The sequence below is a fragment of the Mixophyes fleayi genome, chromosome 5 (genome assembly GCF_038048845.1).
Source record: "Mixophyes fleayi isolate aMixFle1 chromosome 5, aMixFle1.hap1, whole genome shotgun sequence".
NCBI classification, from domain to species: domain Eukaryota; kingdom Metazoa; phylum Chordata; class Amphibia; order Anura; family Limnodynastidae; genus Mixophyes; species Mixophyes fleayi.
Window position 1 is genome coordinate 30,355,075 of NC_134406.1, and position 22,522 is coordinate 30,377,596.

At 37.7% G+C, this 22,522-nt stretch overlaps 1 protein-coding gene across 1 annotated transcript in view; it reads right to left on the bottom strand.

Moving 5' to 3' along the window:
- The window catches only part of DNAJC1 (DnaJ heat shock protein family (Hsp40) member C1), an 88,222-nt gene that overhangs the window by 37,744 nt on the left and 27,956 nt on the right, over positions 1 to 22,522 (bottom strand). Inside the window, exons 4-8 of the mRNA XM_075211941.1 lie at positions 16,185 to 16,350; positions 14,823 to 14,920; positions 8,022 to 8,115; positions 5,303 to 5,393; positions 2,074 to 2,246 (exon numbers count right to left, since the gene is read on the bottom strand). Of these exons, the coding sequence (XP_075068042.1) occupies positions 2,074 to 2,246; positions 5,303 to 5,393; positions 8,022 to 8,115; positions 14,823 to 14,920; positions 16,185 to 16,350 (622 nt within the window). The remainder of the gene's footprint in view (positions 1 to 2,073; positions 2,247 to 5,302; positions 5,394 to 8,021; positions 8,116 to 14,822; positions 14,921 to 16,184; positions 16,351 to 22,522) is intronic.

The following is a 22,522-nucleotide window of genomic DNA, read 5'->3' on the forward strand; positions in this document are numbered from 1 at the left end:
CTGATGCCATCCCTGCAATGCCACCGACCACTTCACCCCGAAAAAAATGAACTAAAAACTAAAACTGCAGTTTCATTTATAAAGTTGAAATTAATGTGAGTGTTAAATTCAGCTGCCAACTAATACATAAAATGCTAACATGACAAAAACTGACAGCAAGGATTGTTGACTTGTTAATCCCAACAAAGTTTATCAGTCATTAAAATGCCAACTTTAAACATTGGCAGTATAGTGTAATTGCTTGGCACCAATCATTGGTGTCCTATTATAAAAGACATTTTTCAATAATAGTACCTAAAGGGTTACTGAAGCAGGAGGTAATACATGCAAAACGCGTTTAGGACTTTTAGGTAATTCTAGTGGAACACGTAAGGGAAGCATGGGTGTCATCAGCATAATTTCAGTGTATACAATGTCCATTCTACAGTACAAATGTAGACTTCCATGCCTCAGAGGCTGACAAGCGAATACCCTCTCTTAGCATGCTGTTCTTTCTTCACGTAAGATGTAAATGTATGTTACTTGTGTTTTATTACAAATTATCTGTGATACTTTTCATTTGATGCATTGAGCAGAACTCTATTCATTAATTGAACGGAGCCCTGAAGTGCGGATTGCCAGTTCTGTTGCAGTTCAACACATACATAGGTGTTCACTCTCTATGCCAAGATCCAAATCGTCAATGGAACCACAAACACTATATATTTAATAACACTAGAAACGTTTAAATACCTAGCCTGATTAGTTGTTTGGGAAAGTGCTTTCAATGTCACGGCACTGTGACCAGGCTTTAGGCATGAGACATACAGGGGGGTATTCAATTGGCAGCGTTACTATTAAAAGTAACGCGGCCTGCGCATTATTACAGTTATTACGGTATTAGTGCACATAATTACCGTTATTACGGTAGTTCTAACGCCGGCTTTTGGCTCGCAGCTCCCTGAGCTGCAAGCAGAAAGCCGGGGTAAAACTACCGTAATAACGGTAATAGTTTTAGCGCGGCGGTACTTCGGGGGGGAATTGAATACCCCCCCCCTAGTCTTTAGAAGAGGACTGAACAGAAATTTTGATAGAAGAAAAAAAATGTATATATTGTATTTAAAAGAGAAAAAAAAATACTATAGAGGCCTAAGTAGGCAGTGGGTTTAACTGACAAAGATGAGTCTCTATGTGGCTTAAATCCCACAAAAGATAGACACTCTTTAAAACACATTTCCCATCTTCAAACCCAATTAATTAAATTTTACTAAACAAGCAGTTAGAGGCTCCCTCCCCCTTCATGAAGATTTTTCTCTCTCTTTGGGGTTAAATGTGCAAATATGACCCCTATCCTATCTGTAATTGATCTCTACATACTCTTGTGTAGACTGTTTATGGTTGGCCACCTCCCCCTGTTGTCTCGTTCAGGTCCTCAGATTTTAATGGAGTAGTATGGAAATCTAAGAACTTCAGGACAAGAGAGTGCTACACGCAATCTACTACATAGTGTATAAAAAAATATTACAGATTGAGTCACTGTGCAAATATTACTCCTATCTGTAATATTTTTTTTTATACACTATGTAGTAGATTGCGTATAGCCTTTAAGCACAGCCGGACATCACAATGGTGTCCGTAGGCTCATTGTGGGAAATTCCCCTTCTAGTCACCATAAATATCTCCCAATGAAAAAATAATGAACCAATTAAAAAAAAAACAAATAATTTCATTAAAGTTCACAGAATGCTCCTATAACAATACACTACACCTATTACTCTGCCACAATACGCTCACTCTAGCTGTACTATTTCATTTACATTCTGAAACAATTTGCTTGGTCAGTCACTCCCTCTCCCACCACATATTACCTACAAAAAACTGACCCTTGCTCACAGCCGTCTTACCAAAGACCACGCGACAATTAAATATTTCTTTATTTTTTAGGTACAGGTTAAGGGGGCAACACCATATATTTTACAGGCTATATATTAATATGTGGCGCTGAAAAACACCCATATTTGCAGACCCTATGATAAATACGCCCCTTAGTGCTGAAAAGATTGAATCTACACAATAAAAAACAAAGTCTTGTACCTTCTTTTTTAGTGTTCGATTCTGGTTTTCCAGCCAGTCATCCATTTGTTCTTCAATTTCCTCAATGCTGACGCCTTGATCATATGATGGGACGTAAGCACCAGAATTAAATTCAATTGAAGAATAGACAGGAAATTCAGTTTTCGGCTTTTTCACTTTTGGTTTCTTCTCTTCTGCAAGTCATTTAAACACATGTTACAAATTGGAGACCATAAAGAAAAAGAAATAATAATAAAAAAATATATCACTTGCATTTTGGAAGCATATAACACTGCACAAGGTAATGAGAGGAAATGTGTGCTCTATACTGTGTTCCAAAATTGCACCTTTATTCATTGAGCATTAAGCACATGTGGAAACTGACCAATAGAAAACCATTTGATTAATGCACATCTTAAGTACATATAAACGTATTAATAAGGGTATGTTTTATATATCTTTATATCTATATACATCTCTATCTCTATATATCTATCTCTATAGCTATAACTGTGAAAGTTTTAGACAGGTGTGGTTTTATTAATTAACAAAATGCAAAGTGAATGAACAGAAGAGAACTCTGAATCAAATAAATATTTGGTGTGACCACCCTTTGCCTTCAAAACAACTTCAATTCTTTTAGGTACACTTGCACAAAGTCAGGGATTTTGTAGGATTACAGACGGGATTATAGTCAGGTGTATAATTAATGATACCAAACAGGTGATAATGATCATCATTTTCATATGTAGGTTGAAACACAGTCATTAACTGAAACAGAAACAGTTGTGTAGGAGGCTTAAAACTGGGTGAGGAACAGCCAAACTCTGCTGCAAAGGTGAGGTTGTGGAAGACTGTTTCATGTCACAGGTCAGACACCATGGCAAGACTGAGCACAGCACCAAGACACAAGGTAGTTATACTGCATCACCAAGGTCTCTCCCAGGCAAAGATTTCAAAGCAGACTGGGGTTTCAAGATGTGCTGTTCAAGCTCTTTTGAAGAAGCACAAAGAAACAGGCAACGTTGAGGACCGTAGACGCAGTGGTCGGCCAAGGAAACTTAGTGCATCAGATAAAAGACACATTATGGTTACTTCCCTTCGAAATCAGAAGATATCCAGCAGTGCAATCAGATTAGAAAATGGGTGCACCTGGGTCCCACTGTTTTTTTCCACCTACTATTTGGAGAAGTATGACCAGAAGTGGTCTTCATGGAAGAATTGTGGCCAAAAAGCCATACCTTTTGACGTGGAAACAAGGCCAAGCGACTCAACGAAACATAACTGGGGTGCAGAAAAATGGCAGCAGGTGCTCTGGACTGAGGAGCCAAAATTTGAAATATATGGCTTTAACAGAATGCAGTTTGTTCACCGAAGGGCTGGAGCGCGGTACAATAATGTGTCTGCAGGCAACAGTGAAGCATGGTGGAGGTTCCTTGCATGTTGGGGCTGCATTTCAGCAAATGGAGATGGGGATTTGGTCAGGATTATGGTGTCCTCAATGCTGAGAAATACATGCAGGTACTTCTCTATAATGAAACAACATCAGGGAGGCGTCTGGCTGTATGTTTCGGGTCCTTGTCCTGCTGCAGAATAAATTTGGAGCCAATCAATGTCATGAAGAACTATATTCAGCGCAAAGAAGAACAAGGAGTCCTGGTATGGCCCCCACAGAGTCCTGATCTCAGCATCATCGTGTCTGTCTGGGATTACATGGAGACATAAGGATTTGAGCAACCCTACATCCACAGAAGACCTGTGGTTAGTTGTACAGGTTGGAACAAACTCCCTGCAGCCTGTTTCCAGTGGGAAAAAATAATGTTTCATTATAAACACCCTTTTAAATTGCCATATATACGCACATTCCATCCACATGGATCTGTAATTGCATATATTGGAAGCTCAGTGATCACTAATCACTGAAATTCCACTGAACCTTTGAAGAAGTTGCCAAGTGTAGGTGATGAAACGCACCAGGACTCCTTATTTATGAATCTTATATTCCGACGATGACTGTCAGCAATTCCTCCTTTATCAATTTGGATACTGAAGGCGGAAACCAGCATATTCCACCAAAAATGAGGTGGAATATGCTGGACGAGTGAACTAAACTTGTATTGCTAAGTCATACCGCCCTGCAGTACTATTTGTATGGAGGTTTGACTTACAGTCAACATTTGAATCAGGTGTACACCCTTTGAACAGAACAAGAGCTATGCTGGCATAGATACCTTAGTTGGGAATTATATGTAATTAATGACAGCTCTCCACTCATATTACAATATTTGCATCCAGAATATATTCAGATGACCACTGGGGGTCTGAACTGGAGTTCTGCTATATTTTGAGGACTATACCTGATCGATGTTAGGATATGTGATTTTTTTTATTTTTTATTATTAGTTAGGTTTTTATAGGTCCTTATGAAGTAAATTAAATGTATGGTGTTTTATGAATCTTTTTGCTGCTGAATAAATTTGTTTTTTTTATTTTTATTTTAGCGATCTACCAGCTACATTGACTTTTCTATATACTGTATATTCCTTGTTTTCATACAATGTGATTTAGCACATAATCTTGATAAAGGTCTTAGAATCAGACTCAAACATTTATCGTCATTAATACATTAGAGGTTTGTTTTCTTTTTCAGAACTGTACCAAAAAGTATAGTTAAAGTCTTACTATGACTATGTTACAGTGCCTTCTTCTGTTCATGCTTCAACAACAAGAGCATTTCTTACATGACAAGTCTGTTCTCATCCACATGATCTATGGGGGATTATTTGTTTTAAAGTGGCACTAATGGGAAAAAAATGTAAATTCTTACAAAACCCAAGCAACAGGAATCTCTCCACACAAAAGTAAGTGATAAATGGCCAAGGTCAACACATACGTTATTCTCTTTGTACCTTTACAATGCAGTGTAGGGCATGGGGTTAAGTACAGTATAGACTTCTATTGTTGGCCTACTAGTGTGTCCTCACCCTATTCTTTATTGACTTTTACTGATTAGGGCAAAACAAGGAGCATTGCGCTATACACAACTTTGTGCAGTGTCTATTTGATAAAAAAAAGTGTGATATACATACAGGAAATTGAGATGTTCTACTGTACGCTACTGCGAACAGAAATCAGTGATTTAGGAAGTGGGATGAATTTACATGAAATATGGCAGCAAGTACTGAGCAACTACTCTACGGTTTAGTTCTGCTTCATTACAAGATAAATATAAGCAATAACATAAACATACTTATTAGGGATTCCAGCTCGGCTTGGGCCTCAGCTTCCTCCTTTTCTTTAATTTTCTTATCATTGTACTCTGCGTAAACCTGCTTGATATCCTGTATAAACAAGGGAATAATGCAAGATCGATATTTGAGACTTTCTCCCCACTTTCAGAGACCCTTATTTTTATGTATTTGCTTTGCGGATCAAACATTTTCCAACATTTAAAATGACAGTGGAAAGCAATGTATCAAACCATTTCTGAATCCACAGCATAGTAAGAAGCAGCTGTCTGTGAAATCTCACAGGCTTCACTAAAATAAGCAAAGTATTAGCCGCGATAATCTTTGAGATAAAATAAATTCAATAAAAGAAATTAAATTACTAAGAGTGGAGTTCCTACAAACGGCGTTTTTAAGGATAGCAGTCGCTTATACAAAACAGAGGCCTACCAATTCACTAGGACGTACTGGCATTACTGAAACATGAAGTGCTTCACTCAAAATTAAAGGCTAGATTTACTAAACTGCGGGATTGAAAAAGTGGAGATGTTACCTATAGCAGCCAATCAGATTCTTGTTATTTATTTAGAACATTCTACAAAATGACAGCTAGAATCTGATTGGTTGCTATAGGCAACATCTCCACTTGTTCAAACCCGCAGTTTAGTAAATATACCGCTAAGTGTCCAATTCCTAGTGAATTTCCTCACTCACATTTCCTCAGGCTCCATTCCTGGCTCACTTCTCTCTGTACACTTCTTCCCTTGGTGACTTCATCAGTTCTGTCAGCCTCCAATACCATCTTTATGCTAATGACACCCAGATCTACCTTCCTCCACTGACCTCTCCCGCTCCCTCCCATCTCCAGCCATCTTTCTGTTATTTCTTGGATGTCCCTGCTCATCCTGAAAACTGAACTCATCATATTCCCACCCTCCTGAGTCCCTTCACCTCGTCACTTCATTAGTACATCCAATGACAACATTACCCTTTCTTAACCTCGACTCCGAACTCTCTTTCACTGCCGACATTCAATCTCTCTCCCAATCATGCCACTTCCACCTTCAAAACATCTCCATCTTCCACCCCGACGGCATCTCTAGCCCAGACTACTGCAACCTCCTCTCTGGCCTCCCTTTACCCTGCCATTCAATGCCTTGTGTTATTTGCACAACAAGCATTTGCCTCCTTCCTCTCTGCCAGTCTCTACACTGGCTACCTTTCCCTAGAGGGTACAGTTCAAACTCCTTACAGTTACATTTAGAGCCCTCATCCAATACTCTCGCCCTATATGTCCAACCTCATCTTCCTCTACATTCCCTACCTAACAACCTCCTCCTCAATCATTATCACTTCTCACTCTCACCTTCAAAACTACAGTCTTGCTGCTCCCCACCTCTGAAACACACTTCCTCTCCAGCAAAGCTCTCCACTTCTCTCCAAGGCTTCAAAAGAGCTCTCAAAACCAATTTCTTCATCAAAGCCTACCTGCTTAGCCCCTAAACCCCCCCCCCCCCCCCCCCATTTTCCTTCCCCATTCTCACCCTGGTGGTCTGCCCCTCCCCTCAAGACTATAAGCTCTCATGAGCTGGGAACTTTTCCCTCCCTAAATACCTAGTCACTAGAATAGCCTGCGCATCTTCTCTCCGTTCCACAATCAGAGGCTCTAACCCTGTTTGCCATGTCCATTCTCCTAGGCACAGGATCAGTTTGCACCGATTTGCTCCCTATTTAGTCCCCCTCTTTTCCTATCCCTCTCCTTAAGAGGGGCATAGGTAGAATATTAGTTCAGATCCCAAAATGCTTGAATTTGCTGTGTGTAAACAACAGGTCCACTAATCTACAGCTGGCAGATGTTGACCCTACTGATATATATAGAACAACCTGTAACTCTCCAGCTGCTGCACTATACATTCCACATGCAATGTGGTAAACAGCTGGAGTCTCCCGGGTTCCCTAAGCCTGATATAGGCACAGCAAACTCAGAATGCAAAGAATGTCTGTCTACAGAGAGCGAAGGTCACAAGGAAAAAAGTAGAAGACCACATACAGTAGTAAATCCCACCACCATTTAAATGTACCTTATTTTAAAATTATTTAACACTATTGCTGTAGTCTCTGTGTTAGTCCCAGATGCCGACTGTATCTAATCTAACTTTTGAAATGAAAATCCCAGTTCTAGGCCTTAGAGCATGCTGAGCGTTGTAGTTCAACAACCGTCAGAGCTACAAGTTTACATATTAAATATGATGAATGGTAAGAAGAGTTTCAGCGCTATAGGAGTCATAAGGTCAACATAATCATTACCCATTGAGAACCTGATTCCATCATATTACCCAACACTGTATTCTACAGCTCTACAATCTATCATGTGATTTAAGTTAGACTCACTAAATTATCAGTTTCTGCACCAAGGATACAACCACTAAAAAGACAACTGTTAACATGTGTTGCACTTTAAAAGCACTAGTTCTGCTGAGAATTAAATGTGTTAAAGAATGAAGAAATACTATCTAGAGAGACTAAACAATACGTTTTAAAGTGCATGCAATCATCAACACAGAAAAAGTAAGAACTAGGTAAGAACAGCTTGTCTAGTCTTCAGAACATGCACACACTGAGACACTAAATGATGAAAGGCTAGGTAGCAGCCTTTTGGTAACAAAAAGCAGATATTCAATAACACAGTTGAAAGCAAACATTTGCTTTTAAATAAAAAAAACACAAAAAAACAGTACTTACCTGGAATAGCTGAGGCAGCGATCTGACTGTGAGATAAAACCAGATTCCCAGCTTGAAAGGAAGTAAATCCCGCCACTGTGGTTTTTCAAGGACCCTTTAATAGAAGGGACAGGCTCGTCACACAATAAAGAACGTATATTCAGTATTGCATAGCAAATGGCGGAAACATATACAGACTATATCCGACATTCTTTACACATTTACAATTAGGACAACTTTTTAGCTCATTTAGTTGAGAAGAATTGAAAACATCCTCTTGAATCCACAATTTGGACATTCCAATAAAATAAGGGCATTAAAATTAAAAGATAAAAGGTTGCAATGCGCCACTATTTATCTCCAAGAGTCATCATGAGGACGGTTAGACTGTTCTGTGCCAAAACAATTTGTTGTAGAGCAGGTACTCAATGTTTCTTTGCCGGGGGCCACAAGTGACAGTGTGCCAGCGTCCCGGGACCACAAGTGTCAGTGTGCCAGCGTTTTAAGAGCCCAAAAGAGAACATTCCCTATAGAATATATTGCATAGATGACTTAACAGACCCCAAAAACAAATTCCCCCAATTGGGGTTCTGATTGTTAAGTTGTGCAGGACTAGAAGAATCAAAGTATTTTTTTCTCTTATTTTTGCACATTTTTCCCTATATAAAAAAAGGTTATAAAATAAAAATGATATTCATTCTATCCTGCTATGTAAAGTAAGCCACACCTGACTTGACAGAAAATATAAAACGAACTTGGATAAATTAAAAAAGTAATTACAATTCCCAGTGAATCCAGTGCAACTCCAAAACGCAAGTCTTGGTCTGATGAGGGAGGGGTAAAAACCCTGTAGTCATTAGGTAGTTAATGTGGGTCCCCAGGTCAAGCTGTTAAGAACCCCCAGGAAACTTCAATGTGATATATTTCTTCTTTTGAACAATGTCAGGCAATAGTAGCAGGTTCTTTATAATGTCACCGTGGGTAACAAAGTATTTAAAGACTTTTATATTCAAGAAACCAGCATAATATGCAGTCCGAGTCATAGTACCACATGATATGGTTAGTCTTACAAGCAGCTGCAAGTGGAAGGAACACATTGTCCTGTTAAATGAATATTGTAATTTTTTTTTTGCAATTGAGTTGTCTTTAAACATGTCTCCTATTATTCTATTGTATTGTAAGAAAACGTACAGACATTTCCATATAAATCATTATATTTTCTTTATCCAGATCATCATCAGTTATTTATATAGCGCCACTTATTCCGCAGCGCTGTACAGAGAACTCACTCACATCAGATCCTGCCCCATTGGAGCTTACAGTCTAAACTTCCTAACACACAAACACAGAGAGAGAGAGAGAGACGAAGGTCAATTTAATAGCAGCCAATTAACCTACTAGTATGTTTTTGATGTGTGGGAGGAAACCACACAAACACGGGGAGAACATACAGACTCCACACAGATAGATTACAGTTTATTTTATTGTGACATGAGCTAATCTGTGAGTAGTGTTGTCATAGGACTCAGCCAGGTAGGATACTTTTCCCACAACTCACCCAGAATGTGGTTCCATACCCGTAAATATGGGTTCTTCAAACAAATAGCTGCATCCATTGTGCATAGGAAACAAGTGCCCTTTAATGGCAACAGGGAAATTTGTCTCATGCGCTTAAGGAATGTTTAAGTAAAATGCAGAAAAATAAACATCTATAATGGTATATTTCACTTCATTAACCCATCTGCTACATTGATGACCATGGAAATATAGATGGTAATATTGATGAATAAAATGTTATAAATTTTCTTCTGCTGTGTTAAGTACTTAACCTACTGTAACTCTGCACACACATTTGTGTCTTCCATATTCCAGATTATCAACCTGGAAAGAGCATTCTGGGCATTTGTAAAATGCATACACTGGATTACAGATCACTAAGGGGATAACACCATCCACTTATAATTTTTAATAGACTAGAAGCCTCGCACAGTATTTGCAATCATTATATAAAGTACAGGGTCCACCACTCAGAGAGGACACCAGCCAGCCAGATATCCATTTCAGTGGCATGAACAGAAGCTTTGGCACTTTTATTCAAGTGTTTAATAGCACTCTAAATAAAAGACCTCTACTACAGTGGTGAGGAATACAGGGATTATGTTCATAGGTGTATTTGAATGATGTATATGTCAAAACAGCAGTAATGAACGTGTACATATTTACAGAGCGTGATTAGTTGATAAAACCAGTGTCGCTTTCAGGTCCAGACAATTACTGATAATTTTAGACATTTTCTGGCCTGAAGGGTTAAAAATCCAGAAAGTGAAACCATAATTTTAAGGTTGCTTAAAAAAATTTTATATATTGAAAATATATGGCACTGTGTGCAGTGGTTAGCATTGCTGCCTTACAGTTCTGGGGCCCACGGGTTAGATTTGGACCATGGAGTTTGTATTTTCTCCTCGTGTTGCAAGGGTTTTCTCCAGGTGTTCCCTTTTCTCCTCCACAGTCCATAAACATAATGGTAGGTTAATAGGCTGCTGACAAAAATAAACCCTAGAGTGTGTGTATAACAGTTTTTAGACTGTAATCTTCAATGGGGCAGGGACTGATGGGAATGATTAAATATTTTCTGTACAGCGCTGTGTGAAACATAGATAATATATAAATAACTGGTAATAATAAAACACACGACGAGAGGAGGTAACGGATAAATGTGATAGAATAGCACCTGTAATTAACAGAGATGTAAGTGATTTGTAAGGTATGGTTGTATTTTGAGCTGGGGTATGTACAGATTTTAATAGGTGGCAATAAACAACCTGTAGCCAATCAGACCATCAGAAAAGTCACAACAAAATGGCTGCAAATTCTGCATGCCATTTATTTATTTTTTTATTAGCTGGCACAAATAAATAAAAACAAATTAGTAAAATGTAATCTTAAGGGCAAGAAATAAAATATATATTTTTTTTGCAATTTTACACTATATTATTGGTGTCTTCAGAGTTTTATTACCATACAGTAAATAAGCAGCAACAAAATGTCAATGTGTTTTGGAATTTAAGCAAATTAGCTGATGGCGAGGGTTGTGGACAGTGTCAAACTTAATGCAGACATGTAAAAGTAAACAACCTATGTAATACAACAAAATATAACATGTTTATTTATATAGATTATGTATTAAGCAGTTTAATGTGCAGGTTGACAGGTCCAAATAGTGACACCATTACCCGGCAATCACAATTTTGACAAGTGTGTTGACCAATTACACCAAAATAGACTGTAGCATATTGTCAGAGTAGGGACATAGTACTAATTCCCACACAGCTCACTGCGTATTAAATGTAAACAATACTTCTGCTGTATGTGTCTCATAAGTTAAGTTCATTAGTAAATAGGTACTTTGGGGCGTCACGTTTGAACTTCACATGGATACAAATATTATCACAATGTCAATGTTTAACTGGATCCATCATTCACAGACATTGGTGCAATTTAGCACTCTCTAAAACTGGCACCATTATTCAAAATATGTATAAGGAGCACTTATTGATATAACCAAAAGTACCTACAACCCAACGGTACCAAATGGCTTTAAAAATAAAGAAAAATCAATGCTTAAATAACTAGTTTGGAAAGCTGAACAAACAAGTCAATGTCTTAAAAAAACATTAATGTCATCAACAGTTCAGTGGAGCATTACTCACTGATGTCACCAGAATAGAAAACAGGCAGGACTGCCTCTGATCTCCTCTTTCCATTGATCCAGTTCCTGCCCCTGCTGGGTGAACTATTTAAAAATGCTTTAATTCTCTCTAAAAGTCAATAGGAAAAATGGTTTTATCTTTCAGGACACTGAATGCCATTACCCACCATGCTTTACATCTGCTAAAACACAGCCTCTACGTCAGCTACGTTTTACAGGGCGGATGGAAGAGATACAGAAGTCCATCCAATTGACCCTTTGCTAAATCCCCTTTGTGATAATTCAACTCAGAAAATCCATGCCAAGTTTAAACTTTTACTGAAGCAAATTAGGTAAATGGAATGGATTATACAGAGTATGAATTTCCCATTGAGCACATAATTCAAATGAACAGTATAAACCAAAGCAGCAGACAAGGACTTCAAGATAAGATAACAACCGGCACTGAAACTTTCTTTTCAAACAATATTTTTCAGATAGCTCCTGCTATGTCATTTGCTGAAGATACACTTTTTGTTCAGGTAAATACAATATGAATTAAAAAACGAAAACACACATATGATATACACCATACTAGACACAACACATTCCGTTCATTTATTGCTTGGCCTGTAGCATGCAGACTTCAGGTGTACTGAAATATTTCACCAATACCGCCTTCATAGTGCCGCCCCGGGATATTGCCGGGGGACAAGTCTCCCAGACAGGCAAATTCCCGGGTTGACACTGCTCCCGGGCAGACTCGGGTCTGGTAAATGAATAAAAAAGTCCTCTTAATTCCTCCACACTGAAATTATGCATTTAAAAGAGGCAATAGCGGATCCTATGCCTGTATAATGTAATCTAGGCGTAGGCTCCGCTATTGCCGCTTTAAATGCCTAATTTTCTCCCTGGCCAGTAGGAATGACATAATTTCTTCATGTAACCTGCCGGACAGTCAGCGTGGAGGAAATAGTAATAAGTGGACTTTTTTATTCTTTTTTTTTTTTTTTTTACACTAGTCGGTGAGACCCAGGTTGAAAAACTCGGGTTTCACCGTTCACAGTGTGGGCGAATTAGACCGGGGTCTTTTGGTGGGGTAATTCCTGGGTCTAATTCCCGGATCAGCAGACCCGGGAATTTGACCTGGAGTCATTCATACCGCAGTCTCGACCCAGGATGCCGTGACGAGCCCTGGCAAAAACCAAGGTCAAGGCTGCGGTACGAAAGGGGTATAAACTCTCTATAAACCATAAACTGTTTCTATAGTTCATCAGTCTCCAACCTCCCTATTGATGAAGATTATAAAATAGATATCTGAGTGACTTCAGAAAATCAGTAAAATATAAATAGAGAATCTAGATGCAGTTTATGAAGTACTTCCAACACTAAGTAAGTGAAAGAAAAAAGGTGACTAGTAAATAAATTATTAGATCGGTAGCAACACAAGAAAGTCTACAACGGGGGGTAGCCATTATGACCTTGACATTATTCATACCAAATGGTTATTGAAATTTCCTGCCACATGTTAAAGTGATCTGCATATAATCATCATCATTTATATAGCGCCACTAATTCCGTAACGCTGCACAGAGAACGCACTCACATCAGTCCCTGTTACAATAGAGCTTACGGTCTAAATTCCCTAACACACACACACATACTAGGGACATTTTGGGATAGCAGCCAATTAAGCTACTAGTATGTTTTTGGATTGTGGGAGGAAACCGGAGCACCCGGAGTAAACCCACGCAAACACAGGGAGAACATACAAGAATATACTGTAAATATATATGTGCACTCTTCCCAATAAATAATTGTGCTTATAGAACTGTTACTTAAAGTCATCAAAGAAAACTCAAAGACAACTTTAAATGTGAGCCTTTGTGTATAGAGTGTGTGTGTGAGCCTGTGTGTATAGCGAGTGTGTGTGTGAGCCTGTGTGTATAGCGAGTGTGTGTGAGCCTGTGTGTATATAAAGTGTTTGTGAGCCTGTGTGTATAGCGAGTACTTACAAAAAGTTTTCTAAGTGTGAAAATAGTATGTTCATGTAGTTGTGCACAGGAGCTCTCAATTTTAATTCTAGTCCAAAACATGGCAGCAAGTACTGTATCTCAAATATTTCTAATATTAAATGGGAATTAGATTGCACCACTCCTGGTCATTAAGCTGGTGCTGCAGACAAGGGGGTCACCTTAACCTAAATAAGAAGTAAGGCAGCAAATGCTGCTACTTTCAGCATACAATGTGTCAGCTGAATCACACTCACATGCACAGCACAATCAAGAGCCTGCTGTCTGCTCTAACACACAAGCCCATGCTGATTAATATATCTTCCATGATAAAGAGTGAAATGTTAGTTCCGCAGCGACACTGTATGTAACCCAGGATTATTAGAGATGGCACATATGAGAAAAATGGTTTCTAAGATCTGCAACAATATGTGTGTATGGACATGGATTCTGAAATTTGTTATTGGTCAGAACTTAATTTACTACATGTTCGAGTCAGAAGCAAGACTCCCATTTCAATTTTTCATCAAAGATGTACTTTGAATACACTGAGACTCCTCGCATAAATGGCTTGGTGACAAGGCTGATTTAGACCAATCAGAATAGACTGACATGTCAGCTGATCAAGACAGCTACAAACCTGCAAAATGTAGAAGGCACTGCTGAAAAAAACCCAAAACCCAAAAACCCAAAACACCACAAAAACAACAAAACCAACAAAAACATCAACAACTACCATACACTAATTATGTCTTACCGAATACAAAAATGTACAGTGATTTTAATGCCTCCTCATAGCAATCTACAAATAGTCACAGGGAGTATAGTGATCAACTAATGATCTACTGGTCTCCTTGTTTTGTTACCCTAAACAGACTGTATTCCAATAGTAGAATGTGGCTGAATTTGATACGTCCCGATAATTGCAAGTTTTAGGACAAGTGGTTTGGAGGTCTTGTATTCTCTAAAAGCTTCCCCCTGTTATCAGACTGCCCGATGTCCTTTCTCCAAAACTCATTAAGCAGCCAAATGCACCTGCAGGTAATAACGCATTGACCAGAAGCGGTGCAGGCATATTTCTGGTAAGAGCGGAAAAGCCTTCAACACAGATCGTGGTCTTACCGCTCATTTTTTTCCAGTAAACTAGATTTCACTTCTTCCAACGACTTGCCCCCAGCTTTCTTTTTCTTTTCTTTTTTTTTTTTGCTGAGAAGCTCATCCTGAAAAAGCAAAAATATTAATAGGATCTCATCTTTTAATGGCATCTGGTTACATGAAGCCTCTTTTCAATCACTCAATGTACAAATAGGCAGGAAATAGAATTAGGCCCTCATCTCCACTGCAGTTCACATAACAGAAAACTATTCTACTTATGCATGTAAATGTAGCTGTATAAAAGGACACACGTTATATATAAATGCATACAAAGCACACAATACTGTTTATATACATATCAGGACTATGAGCTACTATTTGTTAAAGTAATTTGCATAAACAAATGAAAGGGGAGCAATGCCTACGTCACAGGGGTAGGCCAGCATTTCAGGACTTCATAGCAAATCTAGACAAAACCTTTGAAGTCAATATTAACATGTAGAAAGAATGAGGATAAAATATAGATTGGTGTTGCACACTATTCAGAAAACAGGCATATGGCATCCACCAGATTTTCGATTATTTTTTTTGTTTAAACAAATCTTTCAATAATTTTGGTTTTGCAATGTGAACCTTTTACCTTAGTACAGAGGTGCTCAGACCCAGCACTGAAGAGCTACTAACAGGTCACATTGTCAAGATTTCTGTCTGTCAGCAACTGCTGACTTAATTACTGACCTAGGAAAGTAGATGAACTCACCTGCGCATGATTAAAGAAATCCTGAAAACATGAACTGTTAGTAGCTCTTGAATACGGAGTTTGGACACCTCTGCCTTAGTGTATGTTGTCTCTTGGATTTTCACCCCCCATTCTTTCAAAATTTTTCATAGACCACTCTCCACAAATGGAATTTTGATTCCAACAGTGATACCACAAGTTACCTAGGCTGCTACTCCAAAATTACATATGGAGTATTGACAATTAGAATATTAAACTATGTATCCCAAACTCAAGTAAAGTAGCAATTGAAAACACTGCAAAGCCAGAAAACAGACATAATTTGGTATCATTTTAGTTTCTTTTAAACACTGCTTGTTGGAGATTAATGTACTGCAAGACTTTCTATATTGTTATTGCAGAATGTTTAATAACTTTATTTTGCAGATAAACATGGAACAATGAATGTCTTTTAATCAAAGAGGACATCCCTTAATCAGGTAATGAAATAAAACCACCACCACCAGTATATCCTGATGAGCGATGGCTTGAAAGAAAGGTACATTACATTACAGAACATTGTTAATGATCGCTCCCGTTAATGTAATAAAACAGAGTGACAGCTAGAAATAATGATTTCTCTTTAATTCCCATTTCCTATGAATACTCACCAGCTGCTTCTCCAGGTAGATGGACCAGACCACAGCATAATGGCCCACTGTGAAAATAATGAACAGGAGCAATGCTAGCTCTGCATTGCTCATCTTTCTCACCCGCCTGTAATAGAACACAGGCTGTCGCCAATCCGGGAGGCCATTAACAAGGATATCATCGTACCTAAAACAAAAGCATTGGCAGCTTTCAGTCTACAGCCAAGAAATCAACATCAATATAAGAATGAAGAAAAATAAGAGTATTTTATTAAGCAATGACAAAAACAATTGCTACAAAATGTATTTATTTAGCAGATCATTGCAATGCCATAGAGTAAAGTATTTATACATTACAATGATTACACAGGTCGCAAATCTATTTTACGATGGTTTACAAGTACTAAAAATGTATTTAGTGGAAGTATTTTTGATTTATAGGTACTCTAATCTTGAACGGATTTTCTTAATAGTGCCTATTACAGGGAATGTATGTGCAAAACAATTTTACAATAGCTTTCTGTACAGGCTATGAGCAAACCGTGCACATTGTATGCGCTGGTACTTGGAACCTAATGACTTGTCTCAATGCTTTTTACGTCAATATCCAATCCCACGGAAACCAATGTGTAAGTGACAGTATTACTGACAAATGGCATCTAGGAGGAGAGAAGTGTCATCCAATCAGCAGCACTCTTGATACAAGGTGTAGAAATGATGAAATCCAAAATTCTCCTCTGGCAGAAGTGACAATTAGAAGGGCTACTGGTGGGGTAAAAAGTCCTGTGCCCAGACCTTTCTGCTAGGAAGGCGGAGGGATGTTTTATTCTATAACTTCAGGGTGGAGTTCTTTAACTGCCAAACACTCTGAATATATATTGTAACAGCACGGGGTGTTTAAAGAAGTGTAAATTATAATATATATTTTCAATATATATATATATATATATATATATATATATATATATATATATATATATATATATATATATATATATATATATATATATATATATATATATAGATATTTTTTTTTTTAAACAAGAAATAAATATTGTTTCTCTTTGAGGATTTCTAACCCTTCAGGCCAGTAAAGACCTGCAATTATCAGTAATTGTCCAAACCTGAAAGAAACACTGTCCAGACATGCATTCATGGATATATAGAAGAGAAGGCTACTGGGTACCTTGGCTTGCAAAAAAGGAACTGACAATATATTTTCTTTTTGCCTTATTCCCAGTTATGTGCAGCGGTGACACCATTTTATGGACTAAATCAGAGCTCAGGAGAAAGCAGCCTATAAGATTACTAGGAGTGAATGGCTCAAGCCTCAACTGATGTCAGTAGTTCCTATAGAATGGATTGGTAGCATAGCTTCACGTCAGAGACAATAGTTCCAAGTATAGCACTAGTCTCATAAGTATTTATTCAGCCCACACAAAATGGCTGCCTCCACTGTAACACTAACAAAAAATGTCAGGTGTTTATGTTTTGTTATTTTTAATTAAGCATTTTCCACCTCTTTTGGCACATATGCCTGTCATCTACCGGTTATCTGCATATAGTATAACAGAGCTCTAGTACAAAGACGGCATGTACAGGGTGGGAAAAAATTGTGATTTTACATTTTTTCAACTTTTCATTACATCTTATTCCTTCCTAGACATTTATTCCTTAATAGATATCTGACCATATACCTCCTAACACTTATACAGTTGGGGCCAATTTAATTCTGCCGCGAATAGCGCGGCGTTAACAGTATTACCGTTAATACGGTAATTTTAGCTTGGATTTCATTTCGCAGCTCAGTGAACAGCGAGTAAAAATCCACCGTATTAAGGGTAATTATGCGCAGTTTTACCGTATTAACGGTAAGACTGCTAAGGCCGCGTTATTCTCGGCAGAATTGAATAGGCCCCTTAATATCTTATATTTGTATACAGTGGCCAAGTAACTCAAATCTCTCTAAATGTTAAGTACACCCTTTCTACAAATATATTATTTACGAATATTGCAAACGGTTATTTTGAGTTATATTTGAGACACAGAAGTACCCTTTGAACTTGTCTGAGGTGCCGCATGTACCACAGACTGAGAAACACAGGTACAAACAAATCCTTATATGATGTGTTAGACACCCCTGTGTTTTAAGTGATCTGGCAAATCTTTTTTAAAGCCTTGAATGCTATCATGATACTATTTTCGCAAAAATGAATTAAACTACTTATTCCAAAAAACCAACGACAGCAGAAAAACTCAGAGCATTACAGTTCTAAGCTGTGAATTCTCAGTTGTATTCCACAAGAGATGACCAGTAATTTATCCATTCTATAGTGGGTACAACATTTAAAATACAATAAAAAAAAAAAAAATACAACCTGTTAACCTTAAATTCAGCTGCAGCCTTTAGGGATTCAGATCACACTCTGCCAAGAATTAAAATCAGCTTTGAAAGGCCTAATTTGGAGCAACACATTGACCAAAATATTTTAATTAAAAATATTCCAAGTTAGTGGCAAGCCTAATTACTGGAATAGAAACAGGGCCTATATTGTCATGCAGGTCACTGGGACTCTGTAGTAGGTTTTTCTCAAGTAAATTGACCAATCCAGGAATAATAGCACAGCTGCTAAACTGCCAGTCTTGACATGTAAATCAATTTAAAACCAACAAATGCAGTTGCTACTTCCATACTTATTATTAAATTGATACCTAGTGTTATTTGGAGAGAGAGAACGAGAGAAAGAGAGAGTGGAAAAAACCAGCCTGATATTTATGTATTTAAATTGTAAATGTATTTAAGGCCGAATTGAAAAATAATTACTAGTTGGAAGATAAACAAAGAGAAAAATGATAAACACCATCTGATAAAAAGGAAGTTATTTTACAAAACACATTTATGTAGTGGGCCCCGGTTTTGTTAAAAATGAGTTTCTGGCAGTGCAGGGGTTAAGGCGGTATACATTTAATGCATTAGATGCTTAAGAGAGCACTTTACTGAACAATGTGTACAGCTCTGAGCAAAAGTCTCCAAGGATTAATCCTTACAATCAATTCCACATTGATTTTACTATCAATGAACATCATGGCTCGCACAACTGTCCATTTTTAAAAGAAGATCGCTTCCATTAAAACCCACTTTTTTTTTTGTATAGAGGTTGGTAAAAGCTAGTAGGAGAACATAGCAATGCAAGGAACAAAATGACAAGATACGGTACAGCCACTAATAAGACAATTTAATGGACTGAGCTATAACCAGAAAAAAAAAGTGACAATATGGAGCTTCGGAGCACTTGACGGTGGCAGTGTTGTATATTTATATCTGGATGAGTATTGTTATAACATAGAAGCTCAGTTCTTCTTAATTTCCATCAAATGAACCACAATTGTGAAACTTTGTCTTACACATAAAGACATCCTTAGTTGAAACGAACAGGGAAATAAAACCAAAACATACACACAAGACAGGGAAGCAAAACCCCGTTGCACGTGAACCATGGTGAATTAGTGAACGGCCAAACAATTTATTACATAAATATTAAGCGGTCTTTCTGCAGCTGTCTCTTTTCAGATGTAGATTATTCAAGATCCACAAACCTGTGAGTAGATTTTATTTGGCTGATGTATGTGAAAGCCAGCTGATGTTTAAACCATTTGTTTTTAAATAAATATTGCATGCACATGGATGCTAAGCTGAGCAAGGTTTTTAACACAGGAAGCAGAGCAAGGCAGAATTCTTTGCATTGTTAACGAACATGTGGAGTGGTGGGAAGAAAAAAAAAAAAAAAAAAGGAGGCGGCAGAGTGTGTGTGTGTGTGTTTTGTAATGAGTCCTTACTGCAATACACTGCACAGCTTTACAGAAGCTTTCACTGCACGTGAATGTGAAAGGTCGCCTCCGAACCACAACCATCACATCCGAGCAGACCGGGGTGGTCAAAAATATGGAAAATGACAAGTTTAACACAAACATAGCACCAATGATCAGCTTATAACATTAGCTAACACATCACACACTAGTGTGCAGCTCTCTTACTAATAGTAAACAGCTAGAACAGTTTCCATGGCCAAATTATGGATAGTGCTGATATAAATGTGTAATGTGTTTACTGATTGATGCGTTACACTGCCCACCAATCAGTAAAGCTTTTAAATACTTTAAGCTGTCTATAACAGATTGTAAATTTACCAATAGTTACATGGAGGGAACATTTTGCCCAACTAATTATTCATTAAAAATATAAGCACCAAATCGTTGCTTGTTTTTTTTTTTTTAAACCAAATTAGTAAAAATTATATTTATTAACATTCCTATTGTGTCTCTGTGTTGTGTAACATTCATTATAAAGCAAGACAAATAAACTGCATCTAATCTGTATCTTCAGACAGCAGAATTTCTTATATCGATATTTATGAAGAGCCAAAACTTTTTATACAAACCATCTTTTATAATGCTTTCCTTTTCAAAAACAGTTTTTTTTATTGTTTTTTTTCTTACAATTCTGTGCGATTAGGACAGATTTGGGGTATTTATAAAGCTTTGTAATAAATGCTACAACCATCATTAGACTCACCAATGTTTGGTATAAATTATCAATCTAGCCAGGCAATTGTGCAATGTATTATAGATGTAATAACACAACATGACCAAAGCCAATATATGTCCTTCCTAATTAATTGGTTCCCTAATTGAAACATGCCACATAATCCTGCTGGATCATGCTGGAAAAGGTAACACAGCTGGAAACAGTTCAATGAGACAGTCTAACAAACAAGAATAATACTAACAAAGAATATATCTTTACAAGTCAACACCATATACCATAGCAATGTACATAGTCAGTAAAACATATGTGGGTTTTTGTGAATCGAGGTCCTACAATGAGACAGAATAGGGCAGTTGTTTGAGTCAAAATTTGGGCAGAAGTAAACGGTAGGGAACCCATTTTACTATGCACACTTATGCCACTATTTTCTGAATCAGTGCTTTCTCCCTTAGCGATTTGTTCCAATACTGAATGACACTAATAGCTGGGAGAAAACACAATGCAATCATTAATGTAGTTGTAATGTGTAAGGAATGAGAAGTACGTCATGTTATGTAGTAGAAAGTGGCCCATGATTTTTTTTTATTTTTTTTTTAAAGAAAAACCATATGATACCCATAGGGCAAAGTCGAAGTCAATACTTGTCACCCTATGCCGCCATTAGGATGGCTTATGTATCAAACACTTATGGCTAGCCATTCCCACTAATCCTGTTAATCCAAACACACCAGGGGTCTGTATGCTAGGGAAATAAAACTTAAATGTCAGGAGAAAATCAGGGTATGTGGAAGCCCCAGGTTAGGACCACTTCAAGTATTATGCAATGTAGATATAGTCCAAAAGTATGAGAGCAGCAATGCATTAGGCTAGTTCTTAACCTAGGAGTCGCCTTTTGCAAAAAATAAATATGTATAATATATATATATACACACATATAATTCTCTGGCACGACCTCCCTCGTTCCATCCGTCTCTCTCCTACTCTGTGCTCCTTCAAACGTGCACTCAAAACTCACCTCTTCCTCAATGCCTACCAACCATCTACTTAACCCCCATCTCCTCCCTTTGCTCGTCCTCTCTTCTCTCCTCTTGCCTCAACTGGCTCCTCTTGTGCCTGGTCTGTTTACCCTCCCTTAGGATGTAAGCTCGTATGAGCAGGGCCCCCTCCCCTCCTGTCTCCATACCTGTTCTTCTGCTCCGTCTTTACTGCATATGACTAGCCGGAGTTTCTGAAGTATTGGTACTTTTTGTTCATTGTTCTGTATGGTTTCACCCTGTATAGTCTACTGTTAGTACTGTGTGCGGCGCTGCGGATACCTTGTGGCGCTTAACAAATAAATGATAATAATAATAATAATAATAATAATAATAATAATATATATATCTATCTCATAAGCTCTAGTTTAGTACTGTACATTATGAAAATAAAAGTTCAACCAATGTCTGCAATGCTAATTCAGGTATTCAGAACTTTAATGGGTCCTGCATAAAGTGTTAAGAATTAGGAAGTTCCAGCATGAACAGGAGGGAGATGACCACAAAACACAGAGGTGCTGTATTAAAATACATTGCGGCCATAGTTCCGATGAGAGATTAATAACCTGTGCGTTGGGACGCAATAAAAGTTCTACATATAATTTACAGCGCATCCCATGATTCTCCTTTCCAAACGCCCGCACACTACTAAAAAATGTATCAGATTTATATTTGTTTGTAAATGTACAACGTTTCTAACATTTATAATTTAATACAATTAATATATCCGAAGCCAACAGTAAAGTAATTAAAGACAATATGTTATTAATTGCCCCGAG